Below are 26,674 nucleotides of genomic sequence, written 5' to 3'. Positions count from 1 at the left end.
CCTGCAATGGGAGCCCAGAATCTTAACCACTGGACCATGAGTAAAGTCCCTTTACATTATTTAATGGTCCAAAAAATTTAAAAAAAGGTCAGAGTCAAAATATTTTGTGGCATATGGAAATGACGTGAAATTTACATTTCAGCGCCCATAAGTGAAGTTTTATTGGCACTTGGCATCCTTCGAAAATGACCAGAACCGCCATAAATAAAATCTGGTTCCAAACAGTGATGAATGGCCCTATCCCACTGCAGAAAGAAGAGTTCTTTCACAAATTTTGAGTGCCATGTCTTGTGGAGGAAATAAATCTAACTGATGTAAGTATGTTTGTTTCAAATCGACTTTTTAATGGAGTGAAATCTTTGAAAAGCTCCAAAGCAAACAAATATGAATCAAGCCATTGCAGTAGGCTTGATGTAAAATTAGGCATTTAAACATCCTCCATGGTGTATGGCATGGGCTTCCGTGGTGGCTCAGCGGTGAAGAATCTGCCTGCAATGCAGGAGACACGGGTTCATTTCCTGTTGGGAAGATCCCCTGGGGGAGGAAATGGCACCCCACTCCAGTGTTCTTGCCTGGAGAATCCCATGGACAGAGGAGCCTGGTGGGCTACAGTCCACAAGGTCGCAAAAGAGTCGGACACGGCTGAGCGACTAAACAACAACAGCAGCAACTGTGTACGTGGCTCCCGGCTTTAGGACCCAGCAGCAGTTGGGTGGTAAGCCTTCGTGTCTCCAGGAAGAGCCCTGCTTTCTGGAGAAGAACGGGACCTGCGATTTTGGCTGGGCCAAAAGGAGAGTCAGTTAGCAGCAAGGGTCTTTGATTAAAATTTCTCTGGGGATTTGGTACAAAACAAAACAAAACAAAAAACTACATACTGAAGGGGCTGGAATGTCAATCTAAGCTGAATCTAAAACACAGGTTGTTGTTATTTCTTTAAATATAAAGTTTACTGATTCTCAAATGTGTAAAACCGTCACTATTATTTAATTCCTGAATATTTTTATCATCTCCCAAAGAAACCTTTCATATATTACAAATCACTCCCCATTCCACATCCCCACCTTCAAAACCTCCAGTGACCACTAACTGACTTTTTGTCTCTGTGGATTTGCTATGCTGGATGGTTCATATAAATGGAATCATATAATATGTGACCTTTTTTTTGGTCTGGCCTCTTTCAATTAGCATAGTGTTTTCAAGAGTCATTCATGTTGTAGTATTATCAGTATTTCATTTGCTTCAATTGGCAACTAGTATTCAAGTATGTGGGTACATGCCATTTGTGTATCCATTCTTCTACAAACAGATGTTTGGGTCATTTTCACATTTGGCCATAATGAGTAATGTTGTTATGAACATTGTGTACACGTTTTGGTGTAGACATAGATTGTTTGGGGTACACACTTGGAATGGAAATGCTGAGCCATATGGTAGCTCTATGTTTAACTTTCTGAGGAATTGCCAAACTGAAAAACATGGAGTTTTGAGGGTTACCAAATCGCAGGCAAGGATTTCAGGATTTTTGCTCGCTACTCAATGTAGGCCTGAAGAGCTCTCTGGCTCAAGTGTTTGAGTCACTCACGTGTGAAGTACAAAGATGTGTGGGAAGTGTGGCAGGGACAGCTGTCCCTGTCCCTGGGGGCTCACAACTGAGAACAGGAAATGAGACACATAAGCCATGATGGCACGTTCATGTAGCACAGGATGTGAAATCTACATGCCCTGGTACTTCTGACTGATCGATCCAGGGGTACCTAGCTAGGGACTGGTTCTACCCCCCAGGAGGCATTTGCCACGTACCGAGGACAAAGTTGTCATCAGGATTTGGGGACTGGGGTGGGCGCTCTTGTCAGCTGGAGGCCAGGAATGCTCTTCAACATCCTACGAGGCCCAGAATGGCCTCCCCACTGTCCCACCAAGAACAATCGGACCCCAAAGTCAATGGTGAGAAACCTGTTGGAGAAACCTGGCCTACTCTTCTGTTTTCCCACTTAATTCACCAATGACCATCTCAAGGGTCCCAGGCGAGAGCGCATCAGAGAAGAGGTAAGTTTTCATCAGCAGAAATGACATTTCAGAGACAGGGGAGACCCAAGTATAAGACCTGTTTTAAGGCATCGCAAGCCCATCCAGAGAAGTCGTGAAAGATGGGTGATGAAGAGAAGCGGGATTGGATGGAGGCAAACCTTGAACACCGAGCTAAGTGCCACGTGGTTACAATGACGGGGAGGGGCCAGTCCATCTGTTTGGTTACAGAAAGCAGAGAGAATGTGCCCAACCCCTCCTGCTGACGGAGCCCAGGAGAGCCACGGCGCGGTGGACTGCGAGGGGATGGAGGTAGGTGAGGCCTGGGAGCCCAAGGCACACAGTCTACGTGCAGGATGTGGGAGTGATTCTGAGTGTGCTCACTGCTGCAGAGCTAAGACCACAAAAACCCTCCTTCCAGAACAGGAGGGGAGAGGAAGGTGGGGCTCCTGTGGTCATTAGAGCTACAAGGCCCGGAGAAGCGAGGCCTTGCAGACCCCACACGCTGGAGGGAGGGAGAAGCTTCCCAATCAGAATCTAGGCGGGGTCTCCACGTCTTACTTTGCCATCCTGCGGTTTGTTCAGCTAGAAAATCGCTCATTGGTGAGTCTCCTTCGGTCCCTGCAGTTTCCCCAAGGAGCACGGTCCAGTTCCAGTGATAAAGGCTCGGTCAGGCATGGACCAAGGCCAGCGATGAATTTGTTTTTTACAGGGCTTCCAGAAATACCTTCTTCTTTAAAAAAAAAAAAAACAAAAAACTCTATTTGGCTGCCCCAGGTCTTAGCTGCAGAATGCAGGTGGGATCTTACTGCGCCCTGTGGGGTCTAGTTCCCTGACCAGGGATGGAACCTGGGACCCCTTCATTGGGAGCTCAGAGTCTTAGCCCCTGGACTACCAGGGAAGTCTCCAGAAATAACTCCTATTCATGCCTGCCTGTCATTTTAAGAGTCGGCCTTATCACCATGCCTTGATTTACACAATTGAGGAGCTCTGGAATTATACCCACTTCACGTTTTAACTTCTAGTCAGAATGTCAATGGCAAATGGCTGCTAGCAATTTAAAATTTCTCTATCACCTTCCCCCCTTATAACTCCCCACATGATGATATGTGAATACACTTAAGTGTTTGACTATAAGTGACTCAGATGTTTGATATTTGGGGTCCATAGTACTGGCTGAACAGGTAGAGACCCTAGAGAGCACTAAACACAGAGAAGTCCCCAGGAAGGTGAACTCTTCCAGAAGATGAATAATTCTTTTAAAAATCCAAGCACATGCTTCAGGCTCTTTTCTGTGGGTCTGGAATTCCGAATTTATTTTTTCTCTAGCAGGCTCCATCTGTGCGTATTCTGAGAAGGACAGGCGAGGTGGGGAACCTCCGCGTGGTGTTTTCTTTGGGTGCTTCCTAGACGGGTGGAGCTGGAACACATTTTTGTGGGCTGTTGATTTTGGGGGGAAATTGCTTCCCAGGCCTTACCCTGCAGGTCACCCTTTGGACAGAAATGTATCCTGGAAACATGGCGCTGTCTCCAAAAGATAAACAGTTCACATTTTAAAAATACAAGCATAATTAAGTGTTGCTGTGACTTTAGGAATGGGCTGCTTCTATATCATTAGTGTGATTTCAACAGTTTGCCGAGGAGACAGGCACGCGTGAGCCAAACCTCTTGTCCTTCTCTGGAGACATATCCTTCCCCCTTTTGCTGGGGGGCTATCCCCGTTGGATCATCTCTCTGGTTTCTGTCAAATCTCACCCTCTGGTGCTCAGACCTTGAGTTGCTTCCTCCTCTGTCTTCAGAGCTCTTTGCCTGGTTCCCCCTGTGCCTGCCAAACCTCCTCTGTCCAGCATGATTCAAGGAGCCAAATGTGGAAGCAGCCCAAGTGTCCATCGACAGACGAATGGATATACAAATTGTGGTCCATCCACACAGTGGAATATTATTCAGCCCTGAAGATGAAGGAGACTCTGACACCTGCTACACCTTGGATGAACCATGAGGACATAAAACTCTGAGAGAGAAACCAACACAAAAGGACAAATGCTGTCTGATTCCACCCATAGAAGGTCTCTCAAGCAGTCAAAGCCATAGAGACAGGAAGTAGATGCTGGGGCTTGGGGCTGGGGGACGGGGTGGGAAGTCAGTGTTCCATGGGGAGTTTCAGTTTGGCAGATGAGAAAGTTCTGGGGATGGGTGGCGGGGATGGTTGCCCAACAATGTGAATGTGCCTAGTGCCACTGAGCTGTGCACATAACATGGGTTAAAATGATCAATTTTATGTCATTGTGTTTTCCTATCATTTTTTAAAAACTGCTTTCCTCTGACTCTTGGTTGGTTTCCTGCTCATGGAATTTGGATGGTTCTGCCTCTGGCCTTCTCTTCTCACTCTCTGGCTTCTCCCTGAGTAAGCACATCTGTTTTCATGACTGAAATGACCAGTGACGTGCTGACAGCACCCAGATCCTGACCTCCAGCCTGGACTGCCTCCCTCTCCATCTCTGGACCCCAAAATCCAGTAGCCTGGTGGAAAACTGCCTGCTTTCCGATGGCCCCATGAGTCTCAAGCCAGCCACGCCCGTGCCTCAACTCCTTACCCTCCTCCCCACTAGCATTTCCTGGGACCCCTGACTCACTGAAGTGGGCTGTTCTGTCTGATCCCCAAAGTCAGACTGGACTTCTCCCAGTTCTTTGTCCCACAAGAAGTCACTGGGCCCTCGGAGCCCCCAGAACCCTGCACCCCTGTCTCCCCAAGCATCCCTGGCTGGTATAGTCGGCCAGGCCCCTGTCACCCTGGGCTTGGACCACACCGGCCATAATTCTCCATCACCAGCCTCCAGAGGCCACACCTTCCACTCCACCTGCCAAAATCCCAATGGATCGCAAAGAGCTTCCCCAGTAAACCTCTCGGCCTGGCATCAGACAAGTCCCACTCATCCAGTCAGAAGTAGGCAAATTGTCCCGTAAAAGCCCAGACAGTAAATATGTTAGGCTTTGAGTTTCACATTCTGTGCCCATCGCAAATAGTCCAACCCGCCGTGGCCTCTAAAGGGCAACCAGAGACTACGTAGGTGGATGAGTGTGGCCGTGTCGCAGCGAGCCTTCACTTCCAGAAACAGGCCATGGTTGCCGACACCTGCTTTCCTCTCCAGCCTGGTCTCCCCCATTCCCTGTGTTCAGCTCCCAGAAAACACAGTTGCGCCACAGCTCTCCCCACCTGTCTGCCTGCACATTAAAGCTCCACTCCAGCCCACCTTCTCCTGGACACCTTTTGTGGCCCCTCCAAGTGAGTGCCTGCCTCCTCTGTGTACCTGCTGGGCCCTGGAGAGACCTCCAGCCCATCCTTGCTCTGAAGCTGTTGCCCTCTCCTAGTTGGTCTTAGTCTCTGTAACCTCACAGGATAGTGTTTGACTCAGAGAGCAATGAACAAATGCAACAAATGAATGAGAGATGAAGAAATGGCAGAGGTCTAGAAAGGAGGTCTTCCAGTGAACGACTAGACACCAAGGCTCTGACAGCTACAGGAGGAGGTTAAATCTCCTGAGACCTAATTTATACTTAGAATAGCAGCCAGACTGCTCCCTATGGCCCCTGAAGCCCTCTGTGTCTCCTCCTTTTGCTCACCAGTCATTAGCCACACAGCCACGTTTCTCTGCCCTCACGTTCCCCCTGCCACAGGACCTTTGCACCTGCTGCTCCCCCCCCAAAGGCTCTCCCTGTGAACTGCACAGGGCTGCTCCCTCTTATAGTTCAGTCTCAGCTCAACCATCATCTCCTGAAGAGCTTCCCTGGATACCATAGCCCAGTTCTTACACACACACACACACACACACACATGCACATGCACACACACACACACACACTCACTCACTCAGTTACTCAAAGTAACTGCAGAGATCTTAGTAGAAACAGGCTCACATTATATAGCATATTTTGGGCTTCATTACACAGTAAATGACAAATCATCACTATATTTGGCCATAACAAGTAAGTTCTAGGCTTTTAATGGCTTTATAAGGTTTTTTTTTTTTTTTCTTTCCATTTTTAAACACGGCATGTGGCAGGTATAATCTAATTCACAGGGTCTGAAATCCAGTTGCTATATATATCATCGATAGGCTTGGGAAGTCAACTATATTTCTTGGAAAGTCATAGAATTGACCAGAATTAAAAATGAGGTTGCCAGGGCACAAAACCCTGCTTTGAAACATACAAAACCTATGTATCATAAAATAGGAATGCATTTCAGGAAAAAAAGAAGCAAGGCGTAACAAGGAGTAAGGCCAGGCAGTCTGCTCCTGAGGGCCCAACTCAAGTCCTGGCACGAACACCAGGCCGGTTCTTACCACTGAGCAGCTGATTTCCAGATTTCGACCTGATTGGCACCTAAGCGCCAGCGATAACAGAGAGGGGAAACCAGTTTTTAAACATTCTCATCTGGAGGTTCTGCCGGCTGAGCTGGCTGCTTGGCAAAACCCATCCAAAAGTGTGATGTTTGGGGAGTAATTTCAGATGAACCGATACCCCAACCAAGATGTGAGCTACTTTTCTGGTGACATTTAGTTTTGCCTAGAGCTTCACGCTTGCAGACGCCATATCTGTACCAGAGAATTTCTACGCAATTGAAGGGTATTTCCCAACTTAAAACAGACCGTGTAAAGCTCACCCACTCAATAGAGCAAGATGTATTTACTGAATGTCTCCTCAGCACTTGGTGGTCAGGAAACCAAACTGAAAAATCCATCCCAGGCAGGCCACACTGCTTCTTTGTTTTGTTCTAATAATAAAAATAACAACAGCAATAATAATAGCTACTCTGTCATACACTATTCTGTGCCAGGCCTTGGGCTACACAGTTATATTATTTCTAATATCAAAACCATAAAGTGGGGACTTCCCTGGTGGACCAGTGGTTGAGATTTTGCCTTGCAATACAGGGGGTGTGGGTTCGATTCCTGGTTGGGGAGCTAAGATCCCACACGCTGCACGGGGTCAAAAGACCAAAACATAAAACAGAAGCAATTTTGTAACAAATTCAACAAAGACTTTAAAAACAGTCTACATTACAAAAATATTTTTAAAAAATATGTAAGTGATTACCTCTTTCACCTATGCCAAACCTTACCTGAAGTCACTCAGCTAATAAATGCTAACCCCCTTCTCTGCCAGGCCCAGAGCCCACATGTGCAGCACCCAGGGTTGGGACTCATACTTTTCCTTCCCTCTTCCCACCAACTTCATTCATCCAGTCTGAGCTGTACTGAGTCACATAGAAGGCAAGACACAGTAGTTACAGAGCAGCTCTTCATTTTCACATCAGCTTTCCCATTAGGTGCATGGGAGATCATTTACTTATTCACTTAACAAATATTTATCAAGCGCCCACTCAGTGCCAGAATGATTCTCAGCCCGGGAGATACAGAAGTTCATAAAACACCCAGAGCATCTTGGCATGGAGCTGACGTTCTAACGAGGGAACAGCAATCATAAAATCAATCTATGTAATATATGGGGTGTTAGTGATAAATGTGAAGGAGAGAGAAAGTCCGGGAGGGAGGGGACAAGGATACCATCACTTGCAAGTCAATGGCCTAGGAAGGTGAGTTTGAGAAAAGGCTTGAAGGCTGTGAGGGAGGAAGTCCACAGATGCCTGGACCAAGAACTTTCCAGGCAAAGGGTTTGAGGTACTCTGGGAAGGCCAGTGACGTTGAAGGCAGGCACATGGGATTGGAGATTAGTCTAAAGGGGGACTGGGCTGGGGGCCCCAGTTGGGGGATGGACTTCTGTTTTTGCTCCAAGTGAGATTGGAGCCGTGGGTGGGTTCTGAGCTGAGGAATACACAACAGGACATGTTACAACCCTTGGTGAACGGCTGGAAGCATCTGGGCATGAGGTGCTGGAGGTTTAGACCAGGGGCTGATGGTGGAGGTAGCAAGGCGGGGTCAGATTTTAGGTCTTTTGCTGATGGCTTGAGGGAGAGAGAGATAGAAAGACAGAGACACACACACACACACAGAGGGCTGGAGGATGACTTCTAAGTATTAGCCTGAGCAGCCGGGAGAAGCTGGCTGATACTCACTAAGGGAGCTGGGAGTCTTCAGAGGAACAGATTGGGGGACTATAAGCCCTTGCCCTTAAACTGCCTCTCAGGGTCGCCAATTTTACCAGCCCTAGCAGCCAACCCACTTGGTGGGCTCTCCCCAGCCCTTCCCGTCATCCTCTGCCCCCACTCCTTATCCCCTTAATTCTGGGTCTTCCTCTCAAATTCTCCCTCTTTGTTTGCCTTTTCTGATAAGAATTCCTTGGCTCATCTTGGGTTCAGTGAGGATCTGATGAGGGAGAGTTTCTCTGAGAACATCCCATGCTTTGAAAAAACATTTACATTTTACAAATATGTAGGTGTGTAGCGGGCAGCACGTCATTTAAATAAGTGGTTGGGATTAAATAAGTGGTTGGGACTTCCCTGGCAGTCTGGTGGCTAAGACTTCACACTCCCAATGCAGGGCACCTGGGTTCGATCCCTGGTCAGGGAACTAAGATCCCGCATGCCACAACCAAGACCTGACACAGCCAGAAAAATAAATAAATATTTTAAAAATAAATAAATCAGTGAACAACCTGCATTAACTAAAAAGAGCCAAATGTACCATAAGATATGGTTCCTCCTGGCCCTGGAATTTTATGAGCAAAACCACCACATGCGACTACCAAAACTGTACATTTAAAATGTTGACTCAATTCTATGATTAATGAAAGTTCAATTCATCAAATATAAATTCATATTAATTAATTTTAATTCAAATCTGAATTTACAAATTAGATCTAAAGAATGAGAGCCAGATAAGACCCTGGCGTGTGTTATTTCTGGTGACTAGCTCCATCCTGGCAGTGCTTCAGTGATCAACATGGTTAAAAGAAAAATATTAAGGTGATATGTATCCAGCCCTCAGAAAGCACGTATCAGCTGAATTTCAAAGGAATTGTTCTCTTACTGGGTGTCACCAGTAACTCTGTCCCTCTCCTCCTGAACTCTCCTTCTCAGCATCTCAGAGGTTTATCTGAGATGAAAGGAACATACCTTCAGGGTTAAATAAGTCATGGCTTGGATCACAGGGGCAAAGTGTTTCTGAACTCATTTCCTGACCCAAATCAGTTGCAATATCACAGGATCTGGGAATCAGTTATCTTTTCCATCATATATTATGAAAATTAAAAAAAAAAAAAAAGACTACCCAGTCCCCTCCCATACTCTACTTAGCCTGTTGGCAAAATTAGCAGCAGTAATTAAGGAAATCAAATTCCTTTCCTGGGGTGGGGGTCCCATATGCACTTTTTCTCTGGCCAGAGTAGATGAGTAGCCATTTCTAAGATTATTTTAGAGTCAGTCCAAGACTTTAAACTGGAGTGGGAGAGAGAACAGGTAACCAGCCCCTGGTACTCCCAAGCACAGAGGGTAAGGGTCTTCATATAAGCAAATAAATAAATGTTTCAGATTATGAAGCAACAAGATAAAAATGTGTTGCCAATACCTGTGGGCAACAAAGAAAATTGTTATTGCTAATGTTTTCTGTTGTTGTTATTACTATTATTATTGGACTATAATGTTGGATAAGTCTTCGTTGACATGGAGAGCCTTGCATAAGGTTTGATATTTTGGATCTGCAGAGATAAAGCTGATTGGGAGGGGGGGAATCTCATGACAGCCTGCACTGACAGTTAAATGCACAGAGGCATAGAGTAAGAAAATAACTGTATGGTGGGGACTGCGGGGTGGGGGTGGGGGGGATCGGGGAGGCGGAGGGCGGCGCATAATTAAAACACCCAGAAGCCGAGGAATGAGCTCTCTGCGGAAAGGCAGCCCTGGACTTGCGTGCGGCACGCTGCCCTTCTCCCTCATTCCTGCGGGGCAACCAGGAGGTTAAAATTAGGACGATGAACCACCCCCGCCGCCGCCGCCGCCGCCAGAATGGCAGGGGCTGTTGGGCCCCGGGGGCCCTGTAAATAGCCACTAGGATCGGAAACCCAACTTTTCCGAGCACGGCAGCTAGAAAAACCAACGGGGACGAAGCTGGAGGGAGCGCCGCTGGCATGTCCCGGAGGGGAGGAAAAAAGAATCAAAGAGCATTTGGCGGCGGGGGTTGGGAGGTCGGGATTGGGGAAGAGACTCGGGGGAGGGGGGTCGGGGTGGGGGATGGATTATCACAGACACACACACACACCCAAGCACTCGAACAACCCCCGGAGAAAATGCCACCGAGCAGTTTGGGCCACAAACCCTTTACAAAATAATTATTTAAAAAACAATCCTTTCGGTGAAACTTTTCTTGCTTCTCGATCAGTCCTAACATGGGAGCTGCGGCTGTGCACAGGGGTGTCCTGAGGGGCGAGGAGGGACCAGCGGATCCAGGATCCCCCAAACTGTGGAATGCGGGGTTACCAGGAGAGAGAGCCGAGAAGTGTCCGAGGAGCCCTAAACCCGAGAAACTTTCTGGTGAAAAGGTGAGAAACGGGTCTCCGGGAAGCCCGATTCTCGGGAGTTTGTGGTCAAAAAGCGAAGAGGGGAGCGGTCCTTCCTCTAGACCAGTGCACCGACTTCGGGTTTTAAAAGTGAGGATAGGGTTACAGAGAACCCTCAAATTCAGAATTTGGAGGCGAGGTCGAAACGAGGTGAGAACGAATGCTTTAGACCTTCTCAATTCAGCGATTTGAGTTTAGGAGTGAGAGAAGTGACTCCGGGCGCCCCAATTTCAAAAATTTGGGGAATTAACAGGAAGAGCTCCCAGGCGCCTTCAGTTCAAGGAGTTTAAATGTCAGAGTTCGACAGGCGTTGCCGAGGCGTCCCCCAATTCGGGGTTTGAGGGAAAGAGTGAGACAAGGGTCCTCCCCAGCTTAAAGATTTGGGGTCAGAGTGAGAAGGAGTTCCCCACGAGTCCCACATTCAGGGGGTTTGAAGGTAAAAGTTTGAGAGGGGTTCTCAGGGCGCCCCCAACTCGGGGAGTTTGAGGGTGACAGTCAAAGACAGCTCCCCTGGAGCCCCCAACTCAGAAAGTTTTGAAAAAAGTGAGACGATGGGTCCTCACCTCTCCCTGACTTTGGTTAAAAGGAAAAAGGGGACCCCCCCAGGCACCCCAAACTCGGCTGCGACTTCGGGATTGGGGGTGAGGAGGGAGGTCCCGCGGGCGCGCCATCTCGGACGTTTGGGGTGAACGGCAGGGACTGCGCTGCCCGCCCCTCTACCCCCGATCGGGATCCCCGCCGCCCCCCGCACTCTCTGGCCGGGCAGAGCCCGGGGCGGTCGCATCGGTCACCTGGAGTTCGGGCCGGGAGTTCGGGCAACGGCTCCCGCGGCGGCGGTGGCGGCTGCTGCGTGTTGGTCCCCGTTGGTAAGTAACAGTCTCCACGGCTACAGTCTCTATGGCGGCGGCGGTGGCGGCGGCGGCCGCTCCTCCTCCGGCTCCCGGCGCCCGCCCGCCTGCCTGCCTCGCGCCGCCTGCCCTCCTGCCGCGACGGGGCGGGGCGTTGTTATCGGCAACGGTTACCAGGCTCCGCGCCCCACCCCCTCAACGGCCCGCCCACGGCCGCCTCCAACGGGCGCAATGAGGGCGGGGCGCAAGACTTTGAGGCTCACCATTGGCTGTGTGCAGTGCCTGTCAGCGGGCATGAAGAGGGCGCAGCTCGACCAACCGCCGAGAAGAGGGGCGGGGCTTGGCGGGAGGCGCGCGCTGCGAAGGAGGGTTGGAAAGCCGGAGGCGCGCGCGGGCGCGGTGCTGGTGGCGCAGCTCCCGGAAGGCCGAATTTTGGGGACCCAGACGCCTACTGCCGGGCGTCCTGGTACAGTATGTCAGCAGAATCCGATCCGCAAGCCAGATGACTTATATTCATGGCCCACGAGCTGGGAATTTTAATATACATTTAAGTGGTAAAAATCACTGCAGATGATGACTGCAGCCATGAAATTAAAAGACGCTTACTCCTTGGAAGGAAAGTTATGACCAACCTAGATAGCATATTAAAAAGCAGAGACATTACTTTGCCAACAAAGGTCCGTCTGGTCAAGACTATGGTTTTTCCAGTGGTCATGTATGGATGTGAGAGCTGGGCTGTGAAGAAAGCTGAGCGCCGAAAAATTGATGCTTTTGAACTATGGTGTTGGAGAAGACTGTTGAGAGTCCCTTGGACTGCAAGGAGATTCAACCAGTCCATCCTGAAGGAGATCAGTCCTGGGTGTTCATTGGAAGGACTGATGCTGAAGCTGAAACTCCCAATACTTTGGCCACCTCATGCGAAGAGTTGACTCATTGGAAAAGACCCTGATGCTGGGAGGGATTGGGGGCAGGAGGTGAAGGGGACGACAGAGGATGAGATGGCTGGATGGCATCACCGACTCGATGGGCATGAGTTTGAGTAAACTCCGGGAGTTTGTGATGGACAGGGAGGCCTGGCGTGCTGCGATTCATGGGGTCGCAAAGAGTCGGACACAACTGAGTGACTGAACTGAAGTGGTAAAAAAAATTAAAAGGATCTTTGGTAGCACGTGGAAACTATATGAAAGTCTATTTTATTTTACTGAATCCAGTATTTTCAACTCCTTTAAGGGTTAACAGATTAAGACCTGTAGGGCAAACTCCACCAGCCCCGTGTCTATAAAGTTTTATCAGTACACAGCTTCCCTATTTGCTTAAGCGAGGGGTCCCCAACCTTGGGGATCTATCCCCTGATGATCTGAGGTGGAGCTGGCCTAATAATAATAGAAATAAAGTGCACCATGAATGTAGTGCGCTTGAATCATCCGGAAACCATCCCTCCCCTCCCAGTCTGAGGAAAAAATTGTCTTCCATGAAACCTGTCCTCAGGACACGGAAAGTTGTCCCACAGAGTTGGGTACCAGACACTTGAGTATTTGCACTAAGATGGGATGACATAAGCAAAGTCTAAAATATTTGCTATTTGATAACTTCACAGAAAATGTTTGCCAACCTTTCCCCCTTCTCCCTACCCCCAGGTAGTAGGTTCAATTTTTTTTGGCATCGCTGCTTGGCATAAGAGATACTAGATCCGCAACCACAGATTGAACCCATGCCCCCCACCCGCCTTGGGAGTGCGAAAACTTAACCACTGGACTGCTAGGAAGTCCCAGGAGGTTCAACTTTTGAATGGGACAAACAAGACACCCTGGTAGAGTTTCGGGTTTTTTTTGGGGGGGTGATTGACACTAAAAAAAGGTAAACATAAATAGTTATTTGGAAGAAGGGGCTGGAATTCTAGGAGAAAAAGCTTGTTTTGAGAAAAGGCAGGCAGGGCAATTTAAGGGAAGGTTAGATTTCATTCATTCATTGGACAATCATATTAGTCAATACTGACTAAACTGTCCTTATATGCCAGAAAGTACCCTTAAGCATTGTTCATATACTAACTCAGTTAAGACAGTGTATTAAAAAGCAGAGACATCATTTTGCCAACAAAAGTCTACAGTCAAAGCTATGGTTTTTCCAGGAGTCATGTATGGATGTGACAGTTTGACCACAAAGAAAAATCAATGCTTTCAAGTTGTGGTGCTGGAGAAGAATCTTGAGAGTCTGTTGGACTGCAAGGAGATCAAACCAGTGAACCTTAAAGGAAATCAACCCTGAATATTCATTGGCAGGACTGATGCTGAAGCTGAAGCTGAAGCTCCACTACTTTGGCCATCTGATATGAAGAGTCGACTCATTGGAAAAGACCCTAATGCTAGGAAAGATTGAAGGCAAAAGGAGAAGAGGGTGGCAGAGGATGAGGTGGTTGCATTGCATCACTGACTCAATGGACATGAATTTGAACAAACTTTGGGAGACAGTGAAAGACAGGGAGGCCTAGGGTGCTGCAGTCCGTGGGGTCGAAAAGAGTAAGACATGACTAATCAACAAAACAATCATCAGTTAAAACTCACAATCTCATCCTGAGAGAGAGACTGCACTGTCTTCATTTTACAGATCAGAGAACACAGGCCGGGGGAAAAATGAGTAAATTTGCATGAAGCAGCTTATAAGAGCTTCCAACGCCAGCAGTCTGATGCCCAATCCCACAGTCTTGACCACTAGATGAGTAGTTTTCAAACATTTTTGACCACAAAGCATAGCAGGAAATATATTTTACTCAGAGGCCAAGTCCACACCAACACATATATCATGAAAACAACATTTTCATGACATGATGCTTTAGTTAATGCTGATTTTTTTTCTACTTTGTTTTAATGAAAATGCTGGTGGGGACTTGATAAGATGATTTCGCCAAGTTCTAATGGGTTGCTCTTTGCAGTGTTTCATATGATGGAATTTTTTTTTTTTTTTTGGCTATGCTGCATCTTCATTGCTGTATTCAGGCTTTCTCTACTTGCAGTGCAGAGGCTTCTCATTGTGGTGGCCTCTCTTGTTGGGAAGTATGGGCTCTAGGTCCGCAGGCTTCAGTAGTTGCAGCACGTGAGCACAGTAGTTGTGGCTCGTGGGCTCTAGAGCGCAGGCTCAGCAGTTGTGGTGCACAGGCTTAGTTGTTCTGAGGCATGTGGGATTGTCTCGGACCAGAGATCAAACTGGTGTCCCTTTCATTACAAAGCAGATTCTTAACCACTGGACCACCAGGGAAGCCCATATGATGGAATTTTAAACCTAAGACTGTAGGAATCAATTTCTGTCCTTCAATGATTAATCAAAAATATTTCTTAAGTGCTTACTATTTGCCAGGCATGGCTACAGGTTCTAAGGACACAAGTCCCACACTTACAGAAAAAACAATAGGGTAGTAGCTTGCAGGGTGAGTAGGTGGGGCTTGTTTTGGATGGAACAGCCAGGGATGGCCTCTCAAGTGTGGCCAAACCAGGATAGTATGATTACGGGGTTTCCCACAACATGGGGCTTTCAGTGCTAAATTTTGGGAATTCCCAGACAAAGCGGAAAGAGTTGGCCACTCTCAGCCTCTCTGAGGGGGTGACATTTCAGCCCAGGTCAGAATAATGAGGAAGAGTAAAGGAACATTTCAGGAATTCAAGATCCCTGGGATGGAAACTTGGGTGGAAGAAACAAAAAGCAGGTCCCTGGGTGTGGCTGGAGCAGGGTAAATGGGGAGGGTGCGAGTGGGTGGGAGTGGTGAGTCAGGGGATGGAGGGGGTCACCTCACTTAAGATTTCATTTTGTTGTTGAGTTGCTAAGTCGTGTCCTACTCTTTGCCACCCCATGGACTGTAGCACACCAGGCTTCCCTGTGCTTCACTATCTCCCAGAGTTTGCTCAAACTCATGTCCATTAAGTCAGTGATGCCATCCAACCATCTTATCCTCTGCCAGTCCCTTATTCTCCTGCCTTCATCTTTCCCAGCATCAGGGTCTTTTCCAATGAGTCGGCTCTTTGCATCAGGTAGCCAAAGTACTGGAGCTTCAGCTTTAGTCCTTCCACTGAATATTCAGGGTTGATTTCCTTTACAATTGGCTGGTTTGATCTCCTTTGTCCAAGGGACTCTCAAGAGTCTTCTCCAGCACCACAATTTGAAAATATCAGTTCTTCGGTGCTCAGCCTTCTTTATGGTTCAACTCTCACATCAGTACATGACTGGAAAATCATAACTTTGACTATACGGACCTTTGAATATGGAAAATGGCCCTCGTCAGACTTGGAAGCCATCAGAGGGTTTTAAGTGGGGGTGGGGCAGATGTACAGTCAGTTCTCTACATACAAACATTCAAATTGTGAACTTTCAGAGATGCAAACGTGGAACCAACAAGGAACCAAAACCTGTGTCATCAACATCAGGCAAGCGTGAAATCGCAGCCTGCCCTCCATCTCCTGTTGACGACGATCCTTCAGCTCTCCCATCTCCCACCTCCTCCAGTCAGTAACTCTTCTTGCCTGTTCACTCAATGCCTGTTGAACTGTACGACTGTACTTTTCAAGGTACTGTACCATAAGATTTAAAATATTTTCTTTACTTTTTGTGTTTGTTTTTATGTATTTGTGTGAAACGTGTTATAAATCTATGACAGCACAGTACTATGTAGCCAATTGTGTTAGCTGGGTACCTAGGCTAACTTTGTTGGATATAGGAAACAACTGGACTTGCAAATGCGCTTTTGGAATGGACTGCGTTTGTATGCAGGGCACTTAACTCTACTCCAATTTGTGGTTTGTGATTTTAAAACCTCACTGCATGGGGAATAGACTGTAGGAGACAAGACAGACACAGAACCTGGGGGTCTGTTACCGTCCCCCTGGACTTAAAAGCATGGTGGCTTGGATTAGGAACCTGGTAGCAGAGGTGGAGATGGGTCAGTGGATTCAGTGTACATTTTGGAGAACATTCTGATGGATGTGAGGAGGTTAGGGGAAAGGTTTTAGAGTGGGACAGCAGTGCTCTGGAGACACACTGTACAGTTCATTCTGCTATAACTCTTGTTTTGGGAATTTGAACTTGTCTCAACATGGCGCCATATTTATAGCACTGTTTATGTATTTCTTCCCCCAATTAATAGCTGCAAAACTCTGCTATCTCAAAGAAGAAATCATAAGGGAACTTAGAAAATACTTTGAGATGACTGAAAATGAAACACAACATACAAAAATTTATGAGATCCAGTTAAAGTAGAGGAAAATTGATAGCTGTAATCATCTATGCTAAAGAAAAAAAAGAGAGAGAGAAGGACCTCAGTCAATAATCTAGCTATCCACCCTAAGAAACTGGAAAATAAGAGTAAATTGAAACTAAAGCTAGCCAAAAGAATGAAATAATAAAGATTAGAGTGGGAGTAAATGAAGTTGAGAATAGAAAATCAAGACAGAATTATTAAAACCACAAGTAGCTTCTTGGAAAAGATCAAATAGGTTGATAAAACTTTAACTAGACTGATCAAGATAAAAAGAAGATTCAAATTACTAAAATCAGGAATGAAAAAGGGGACATTACAAGCAACATTACAGAAATACAAAAATGAAAAAATTGCATGTCAACAAATTATAGATACCCTGGATGAAATGGGGGATATTCTTAGAAAGATGCAAATTACCCAAACTGATTCAAGAAGAAACAGAAGACTGAACGAATCTTGAACAAGTAAAGAAATTGAATTAGTAATAAAAAAACAAAAACAAAGAAAAACCCAGGCCCAATGGCTCCACTGATGAATTCTACGAAATGTCTAAAGATTTAAACATTTAACCTTCACAGACTTTTCTTAAAACTATGAGAGGAGAGAAAACTCCATGAGGCCATTCTAACATTCTCTGAGGCCAGTATTATCCTGATACCAAAACCAGACAAAGACACCACAAGAAAAGAAAACTCATGACCAAGATTTCTTATGAACACAGATGCAAAAATCCCCAACAAACTACTGGCAAACCAAATCTGGCAACATATTAAAAAGATTTATAATACCATGATCAAGTGGAATCTGCCCCAAGAATGCAAGCTTGGTTGGCCTAATATTAAAAAAAAAAAAAAAAAACACCATTCATTTTAGTAGAATAAAGGACAAAAATGATATGATCATCCCAACAGCTTCAGAAAAAGCATTTCACAAAATCCAACACTTTTTCATGACAAACTAGAAATAGAGGAGACCCTCAAGCTGATAAAAGACATGCAAAAAATGCCACAGATAATAATACTTAATGGTGAAAAGTCAAATGCTTTCCCCATAACATCAGGAACAAGACAAGGATATCTTCTCTCAACATTTCTATTCAACATTGTGCTGGATGAGATAGCCAGGGTAAATTAGGCAAGAAAAAAAAAATATAAAAGGCACCCAGATTGGAAACAAAGCAAGAAAACTATCCCTTTTTGCAGATGACACAATCTTGTATGTAGAAATCCCCAGGAGCCCATTGTGTGTGCATGCTCAGTCGCTTCAGTTTGTCCGACTCTTGGTGACCCTACAGACTGTAGCCTGCCAGGCCCCTCCGTCCATAGGATTTCCCAGCAAGAATACTGGAGTGGGTTGCTGTGCCCTCCTCCAGGGGATCTTTCTGACCCAGGGATCGAATTCGCATCTCCTGCATAAGAATTTGATTTATAATAACACCAAAAAGAACAAAAGACTTAGGAATGAATTTAACCAAAGAAGCCAAGACTTATACAATGATAACTAAAAACAAAACAAAAACCAAAATCCAAAAAACACAACAGCATTGAAAGAAATTAAAGAACCACATAAAGGATATCCCATGTTCATGGATCAGAAGATTTCATGTTAAGATGGTACCATGCTCCAAACTGATCTACACACTGAATGTAATCTCTCTCAAAATCCAGCTGGGTTTTGTTGTTGTTGTAGAAATTTAGAAGCTCATCTAAATTTCATAAAGCAATGCAAGAAACCCAGAATAACCCAAACAGTCTTGAAAAAGAAGAACAAAGAAGACTTACACTTCCAAATTTTAAAACTTACTACAAAGCTACAGTTGTGGTATTGGCATAAAGCTAAACATGTAGATAAGTGGAACTGTACTGAGAGTCCAGAAATAAACTTGCACACTTATGATCAATTGATCTTTTGACAAGCATGCCAAGATTAATAGGGAAAGAATAGGTCTCACCAACAAATGGCACTGGTTGGCTTATTAGCTCCTGGGAGAAGTCTAAAGTCTCTGGAGATAAAATAACTGAGCTCCACCAGCCCCTGTCAGCCTGTAAAAGGCTGCTTGTTCGAAAGTTACTACGAACTTCAAGATGGCAACAGCACAGCAATAAATCAGGTACAAGAGATCTTGTCAAGTTCCCCTGGATACAAGCCACCGACCCTGCCCCATCTTGGTGGGTGGGCTGCCACCTATCTTTCCCTTTACCCCACCAAACTCGCAACACTGACCTCCCCTTCCTCTTTCCCTGGTCCCTAGGAATTCAGGCCCCATAGCCTGCTGAAACTCCGTGGAGGGAAGCCTCCGGGACAAGATCTAACGTTCCCCCATGCCAGCTCTTTGAGCTCATCTAGTTCCTGAGAAATGCACACCTCTTCCCAAACAAACCCGCTGTTTGCTAGCCCATCCTGATTTAGCAGCAAGTTGCCTTGGCTCAGCTGCCAAAATAACCAGCCCACCTCTTGCCCTGCAGCTTCTGCCAGGAAGCGGACACCGGTCCAGCACGCCTCCCTGGCAGAGCAGCATCACCCACTCCCTGCTCCCAGGGGTTCTCCCTGGAGCCCAGACATGCCCTTCAAGCACGCCCACTGACCACCATTCTCCATACCAGAGAGGGGTAACCAGAGCCCTCTGCGCACCCAGCCCTCGGCACCTGGATATTTTTTGCCCAAGACATCCTTTTAAAAAGTTAAGTAATGCCATTTGCAGCAACATCAATGGACCTGGAAAGAGTCAAACTAAGGGAATCAAGTCAAATATTGTATGATATCCCTTATATGTGGAATCTAAAAATAATGATAAAAATGAATTCATTTACAAAACAAAAAGAGACTCAGACTTAGAGAATGAACTTATGCTTACCAAGGGTGAAGCGGGAGAGGGACAGATTGGGAGTTTCAGATGTCAAGTACACACTACTGCGTTTGAAATAATAGCCAACAAGGACTTATTGTTGTGGCTGTTGTTCCGTTGCTAAGCCTTGTCCGACTCTTTGCAACTCCAGGGACTGCTTCTCTGCCCTCCACTATCTCCCCGAGTTTGCTCAAATTCACGTCCATTGAATCAGTGATGCTACCTAACCATCTTATCCTCTGCCACCTACTGTAGAGCACAGCGAACTCTGCTCAACATCCTGTAATAACCTAAATAGGAGAATAATTTGAAAAAGAATAGATGCATGTGTATGTATCACTGACTCACTTTGCTGTACCCCTGAAGCGGTCATCACATTGTTAATCTCCTCTGTGTATGTGTGTGCGCAGCCCCCCCGGTTGTGTCTGATTCTTTGCGACCCTATGGACTGTGGCCCGCCAGGCTCCTCTGTCTATGGAAATTTTCAGGCAAGAATACTGGAGCGGGCTGCCATTTCCTCCTCCAGGGGATCTCCAATATAAAATAGAAATTAAAAATAAATAAAAGTTCTCTTCCAGCGTCTGCTCTTGCCCTTCTGTACCCTCTGGGTTGGTGACCAGCCTGTAGAGTTGGGATCCTCTTTCTCAGTTATTTCCTCTGAAAACATGCCCGTTGGGCTGGCGCCTCCCTGGAGAATTCCAGAACCTTCGTGTCTTGGGGCTGCAGCTGAAACTGCAGTTTCCAGCCCTGTTTGATTTGCTTGTCCATGTGTTGCCTCTCCCTGCGTCCTCTAGTCTAAATGAATTCCCTTAGATCAGGGACCTCTTCTATCTACTCTCAATCCTGTCCTCTAAATCAGAGCTTGGGGGGGGTGGGGTGGGGGTGGGGGCTCTTTCCTGGCGGTCCAGTGGCTAAGACTACGAGCTCCCAATGCAGGGGGCCCAGGTTCCATCCCTGGTCGATGAACTAACACATGACCCGGAGTAACCGACTGGGTGCGCCACAACTACTGAAGCCCGCACGCCTAGAGCCCGTGCTCTGCAACAGGAGAAGCCTGCACTCCACAGCTAGAGAGTGGCGCCCGCGCGCTCCAACTAGAGGAAGCTCGTGCACAGCAACGAAGATCCGGCACACCCCCCAAAATATGAAAGATCCTGCGTGCTTCAGATAAGACCCGATAAGTAAATAAACATATATATATATATTTTTTTAAAGCATAGATTTTTTTTTAATCAACAGTGACTGCCCCACAGGGGACTTTTGGCAATGTCCGGGGACATTTTGGCGGTCACCGCTAGGGGGTGCCGTTGGCATCGAGTATATAGAGAAGAGAGGAGGAAGGCGGCTCAACAACCCAAACAGTGCGCAGAAAGGCCCCCACAAGAGAGAATTTATCTGGCCTCAGATGCCATCAACGGCCCGACTAAGAAACCTGCCATTAAGTACGAGGGGAAAGGACTGAGTCTGATCCTGGTCTGCACCGTGCAGCAGAATGAACTCTCAATGGGTTAAACCCTGTAAACCTGGGTGCCACCCACCACCCACTCCCAGCATCTGTGAATTACCTCCTCTCTCCCTCTCCATTCAGTTTGTGTACTGAAATGCGTGCAGCATTCTAGGACATCCAGAGGTCAGATGGTCACAGAACACAGATTATCTTGTGGGGGAAGGTCCATGGAACTCCCTAACCCAGGGGTCCTCATCTGGGATGATTCTGCCCCCCATGGGACACTGGAGACATTTACGATGTCACAACTGGGGGAGGGAGCGCGACGGGCATTTGGCGGGTAGAAGCAGGGCAAGCTGCACCCCTACAATGCGCAGGGTGGCACCACAGAGAATGATCTGGTCCCAAAGGCAGCAGCGCCGAGGTTGAGAAACCTTGGTCTAGAATTGGGCTTGGAACACAGCTGTTCCTCAGTAAATCACTGTTGAATACATGGATGGTGGAATACCAGGCCTATAGGTGACAATTTCTTGCCCAATCTATCTCAAATTTTTCTTTTTTTAGTTTGAGAAAAAATATACATAAACCACTTGTAAGAATGAAGTTCATATTTTTATGCAATTCTCCACCACCCATCTCCATAACTTTAAGAACCTTCATCTACTTCCTGTCTCTGTGGATCTGACTCCCTCAGGGACCTCGCATAAGTGGAATCAGACAGTATATCTCGTTTGGTAACTGGCTCATTTCACTGAGCATCATGTCCTTGAGGTTTATCCATGCTGCAGTGTGTGTCAGAATCTCCTTCCTTTTAAAGGCTGAATAATGTTCCATTGTGTGGAACATTTTATCCTTTCATCCATCAACAAACACTTGAGTGTCTTCCACCTATGACTCAGGCCTGCTAATGAGCAAGGATGTGCAAATATCTCATCAAGACCCTGCTTTCAATTCCTTTGTTGCCTGAAATCTCTTGAGGCAAGATGGGCAGAAACCTCACAGAATGCTTCCATTAGGAAAACGCAGGTGAAAAAAAGAATGCAATTCTGTGCATGTATGAAGGCGTTTAAGCCTCTGATTCTAATCCAGGAAAGATATAGAAGGGAGATTAAACCAGTCAATCCTAAAGGAAATCAACTTTGAATATTCACTGGAAGGACTGATGCTGAAGCTGAAGCTCCAATACTTCGGTCACCTGTTGCGAAGAACCAACTCATTGGAAAAGACCCCGATGCTGGGAAAGATTGAGGGCAAGAGGAGAAGGGGGCCACAGAGGATGAAATGGTTGGATGGCATCACTGACTCAATGGACATGAGTTTGAACAAACGTCGGGAGATGGTGAAGGACAGGGAAGCATTGCATGCTGCAGTCCATGGGGTCTCAAAGACTCAGACACAACTTAGCAACTGAACAATGAACCTGGAAGGGTTCCTCTAGGATTCATGCGTAGCCTTTAAAATAAATTAAGTTTGGTCACTGGGGGCGTCCCCACACCACCCGATTGGGTTATCCACATGATGGGGTTATCGGCTTGATGGGATTATCGTGCCATATATATATATATATCTAGCAGGCACTATATATGAGAAGGCGCTGCCTTCAGTTCGGAGTAGGTTACTTCGACTAGGCCTGCAGGAGGATTTCGATTCCGGTTTAGGCGGCTGCGCAGGCGCAGACTTGGCACAGGCGGTCTCAAGCTGATCGCCGACCCAGCTCGGCCTCGGGATAGCTTTTCCCAGGATCGATTGTATCCCGGGCTTAGGATCCGCGATCGAGGCCAGAGACCCGACACTTCGAGGGCAGCCTCCGCGGGACCAAGGGACGCGCACCCCGTGGGAGGCGTAAAGAAAGAGGCTCTGGCCGGACCCGGGTCAATCGCCCATCGCCCATCGCCCATCGCCCATGGCGGCCCTCGGCCCCAGCAGCCAGAATGTCACTGAGTATGTCGTCCGAGTTCCCAAAAATACCACCAAAAAATACAATATCATGGCTTTCAATGCAGCCGATAAAGTCAACCTCTTTTCTACTTGGAATCAGGCCCGGCTGGAACGAGACCTGAGCAACAAGAAGATTTACCAAGAGGAGGAGATGCCTGAGTCGGGCGCCGGCAGCGAGTTCAACAGCAAGCTCCGGGAGGAGGCGCGGAGGAAGAAGTATGGCATCGTCCTCGAGGAGTTCCGGCCAGAGGGCCAGCCCTGGCTGCTGCGGGTCAACGGCAAATCGGGCCGCAGGTTCAAGGGCATAAAGAAGGGCGGCGTGACAGAAAACACCTCCTACTACATCTTTACCCAGTGCCCTGATGGGGCTTTTGAGGCCTTCCCTGTGCACAACTGGTATAACTTCACGCCGCTGGCCAAGCACCGCACGCTCACGGCCGAGGAGGCCGAGGAGGAGTGGGAGAGGTGAGTGACGGGGCCATGCCTGGAAAAGGGCTGCAACCCCTGACGTTGTGCCTGGCTGGGAGCTGGGGACTCAGCGGTGAGCAAGCCAGATCTCTCCACCGCTCAGGAGCACCCAGTCCAGGGGGCAGATGGACTGGAGACAGCAGGGAGGTGGATCCAGTGCTAGGGCGTCAGCATCACATGAGACCTTCTCCTGAGGGACTCTGGGAAGACAGGGAACCAAAGGAGGGCCAGCTCTCCCTGTGTGAGCTCAGGGTCTTTCTGCCACGTGCCTGTGTCCCCACGTGTAGGGTCAGGTCGTCCCTCTCATCACCTAAGTTGTGTCTGTGGCTCTCCTCCGGGGCACACGTGGTGGAAGTGCAGGGAGGCACCAGTGGATGAGGCCCACTCCCGGAGGGGGTCTCCCGAGCCAGGCCCGCTGCCAGCCCCTGCTGTAACACTGCCCCCCGCCCCACAGGAGAAACAAGGTCCTGAACCACTTCAGCATCATGCAGCAGCGGCGACTGAAAGACCAGGACCAGGATGAGGAGGATGAGGAGAAGGAGAAGCGCAGCCGCAAGAAGGCCAGCGAGCTGCGCATCCACGACCTGGAGGACGACCTGGAGATGTCGTCCGATGACAGCGAGGCCAGCGGCGAGGAGGGTGGCAGAGCCCCCAAGGCCAAGAAGAAGGCACCGCCCAGCAAGGGGGGCCGGAAAAAGAAGAAGAAGAAGGGCTCAGATGATGAGGCCTTTGAGGACAGTGATGACGGGGACTTCGAGGGCCAGGAGCTGGACTACATGTCCGACGGCTCCAGGTGAGGCAGGCGGGAGGCAGGTGTGAGACCCTGGGCCGGCCTGCGGACGCGCTCACTCACCCTCTGCCCGCTCTCTGTCTTACAGCAGCTCCCAGGATGAGCTGGAGGGCAAGCCCAAGGTCACCCAGCAGGAGGAGGGTCCCAAGGGCGTGGAGGAGCAGAGTGAGAGCAGTGAAGAGAGAGAGGAGGAAAAGCCGCCCGAGGAGGACAAGGAGGAGGAGGAGGAGAAGAAGGCGCCCAGGCCGCAGGAGAAGAAGCGGAGGAAAGGTGGGTTGGCCCCTCTGAGCCCCTGGTCTGGGACAGGGCCGAGGGCTGGCTCAGGGGTCTCCAGTCCTGACGCCCCCTCCTCTGGCCCCTTGCAGACAGCAGCGAGGAGTCCGACAGCTCGGAGGAGAGTGACATTGACAGCGAAGCCTCCTCGGCACTCTTCAGGGGGGTAAGGCCCCGCCGAGGCAGGGCCGGCCAGGGCGGACGGTGTGGGGGCCCTCTCCCAACATGCGTGCTCAGCCCCAATCTCCACAGAAAAAGAAGACGCCCCCCAAAAGGGAGCGGAAGCCATCAGGGGGCAGTTCCCGGGGTAACAGCCGACCAGGCACGCCCAGCACTGAGGCGGGCAGTGCTTCTTCCACCCTCCGGGCAGCTGCCAGCAAGCTGGAGCAGGGGAAGCGCCCCAGCGAAACACCAGCAGCCAAGCGGCTACGACTGGACACTGGGCCCCAGAGCTTGTCCGGGAAATCCACTCCTCAGCCCCAGTCTGGGAAGTCAACCCCCAGCAGCATCGACGTTCAAGTGACCGAAAACGCTGTGCGCCGCTACCTGACTCGGAAGCCCATGACCACCAAGGACCTGCGGAAAAAGTTCCAGACCAAGAAGACGGGGCTGAGCAGCGAGCAGACAGTGAATGTGCTGGCTCAGATCCTGAAGCGCCTGAACCCTGAGGGCAAGATGATCAACGACAAGATGCATTTCTCCCTCAAGGAGTGATGCTGCCCCCAATAAACAGGCTCTGTTTTCCACAAAAAAATAAAATGTTTAATTTTTTAATTATTGGAGTATAATTGTTTTACAATGTTGTGAGTTTCTGCTGAACATCATGCATCAACTATATGTATACACATATCCCCTCCCTCTTGAGACCCCCCCCACTCCCCCACCCCCCGTGCGGGTTTCATGGTGGCAGGCAGAAACGTTCTTGAATTAAACAAAGGGGATGCTTGCACCACATTTTGAATATGCTGGAAATCAGTGAGTTATCCATTTTACTATGATGAATTTCATGACATGTGAATTACATCTGAATAATAATTAAAAAACAACTTTTTAAACCTGAAAGTTCTACATGGCAAGGACCACCTCGACCCTGAACAAATTGGACGGTTGGTCACTCTAGCTGTTGTAGGTGTAGGCTGGGGTGCAGATGGGCTGATATTGAGTGCCCGCTACCCTGTCCTGAAGGAGTCTTGCTATAGACATATCTGCTGTGAAGAACGGGCTCTGTGGTCAAAAGAGCCCAGGGTCCAGCAGCTTACTAAAGGCCCTGAGAAGTCCTGCAACTGCATCCTAGTTATGATTCCAATCTTTGGAACCATTCAAAGTTCTGGACATTAGCTGCATGCTCGAGGGCAAATCACATAGCTCTGTAAACCCTAGTTTGCTCTTTTGTAGAGAAAGATTTCCAATGAAGACCTACGTCGTGAGAGTGTCATGAGGATTCAGTGGGATGAGCTCTGGAAAGTGCTAGGGATCCTGAATGTGCACAAGAGCTTTCATTATTATTAGAAAAAAAAGAAAACAACAAAAAAAAACCACACAAAACAAACAGAAACATTAGTAAAAAGGTTAATTCTATCTAACTGGTATTTTCCAAACCTATTAAACCAAGTGACCTATTTTCCCCTCATAATATCGACTAACACCCCTCACCTTGGGAAATGCAATTTACTATTAGGAATTGTCCTGGTGAGGGGAGAGATAAATTAACAGGCTGCTATTAACATACACACACTGTGTACATGCATGCTCAGTTGCTTCAGTCATGTCTGACTCTTTGCGACCCCATGGACTGCAGCTCATCGGGCTCCTCTGTCCATGCGATTACCCCGGCGAGAATGCTAGAGTGGGTTGCCATGACCTCCTCCAGGGGATCTTCCCGACCCAGAGATCAAACCTGCATCTCCTGTGTCTTCTGCATTGCAGGCGGATTCTTTACTATTAAGCCACCAAGGAAGCCCATCATATACACATTACTACATTTAAAATGGATGACCAATAAGGACCTACTGTATAGCACAGAGAACTACACAATATTTTACAATAACCTACTCTAAGGGAAAAGAATCTGGAAATACACAAATGTATAGCTGAATCACTTTGCTGTTCCGCTGAACACACTAATTGTAAATAAATTATATTAATACTTCAATTAAAAAAGTAAAATCAAAAGAAAGGGAAAAAAGGACTGTTCTGGTATATTGCCAAGGAGGGCTTCCCAGGTTGTGCAGTGGTAAAAAATTTTGCCTGCTAATGCAGGAGATGCAAGAGACATGGGTTCAAT

General features: G+C 47.8%; 2 protein-coding genes across 9 annotated transcripts in view; one reads left to right on the top strand and one right to left on the bottom strand.

The window, feature by feature from the left end:
• The window catches only part of RFX2 (regulatory factor X2), a 90,087-nt gene extending 78,625 nt beyond the window's left edge, over positions 1-11,462 (bottom strand). For 6 of the 7 annotated variants that reach the window (XM_043911809.1, XM_043911811.1, XM_043911812.1 and 3 more), the window contains exon 1: positions 11,331-11,457. The gene's annotated coding sequence lies outside the window, so the exon portion shown is untranslated. Of the gene's footprint in view, positions 1-11,330 lie in introns of all 7 variants that reach the window. The other variant, XM_043911816.1, reaches the window with a different exon arrangement.
• Positions 10,038-25,144, top strand: LOC122699638 (general transcription factor IIF subunit 1-like). 2 transcript variants are annotated; one of them, XM_043911827.1, is made up of 8 exons: positions 10,038-10,167; positions 10,362-10,521; positions 15,748-15,940; positions 22,960-23,324; positions 23,782-24,120; positions 24,206-24,387; positions 24,483-24,556; positions 24,643-25,144. In XM_043911827.1, exons 2-8 carry the CDS (start codon positions 10,448-10,450, stop codon positions 25,102-25,104), a joined length of 1,689 nt encoding a protein of 562 aa, XP_043767762.1. In that variant the 5' UTR covers positions 10,038-10,167; positions 10,362-10,447; the 3' UTR covers positions 25,105-25,144. The 2 variants fall into 2 exon arrangements, with proteins under 2 accessions (XP_043767762.1, XP_043767763.1); XM_043911828.1 differs by lacking the exons at positions 10,038-10,167; positions 10,362-10,521; positions 15,748-15,940 and having other exon boundaries at positions 22,529-23,324.
• The last annotated feature ends 1,530 nt before the right edge of the window (positions 25,145-26,674 follow it).

This window comes from Cervus elaphus, chromosome 9 (assembly GCF_910594005.1).
Source record: "Cervus elaphus chromosome 9, mCerEla1.1, whole genome shotgun sequence".
Classification (NCBI taxonomy): Eukaryota; Metazoa; Chordata; class Mammalia; order Artiodactyla; family Cervidae; genus Cervus; species Cervus elaphus.
The sequence above is the reverse complement of the archived record's forward strand: the minus strand, read 5'-3'. Positions and strand labels throughout refer to the sequence as shown.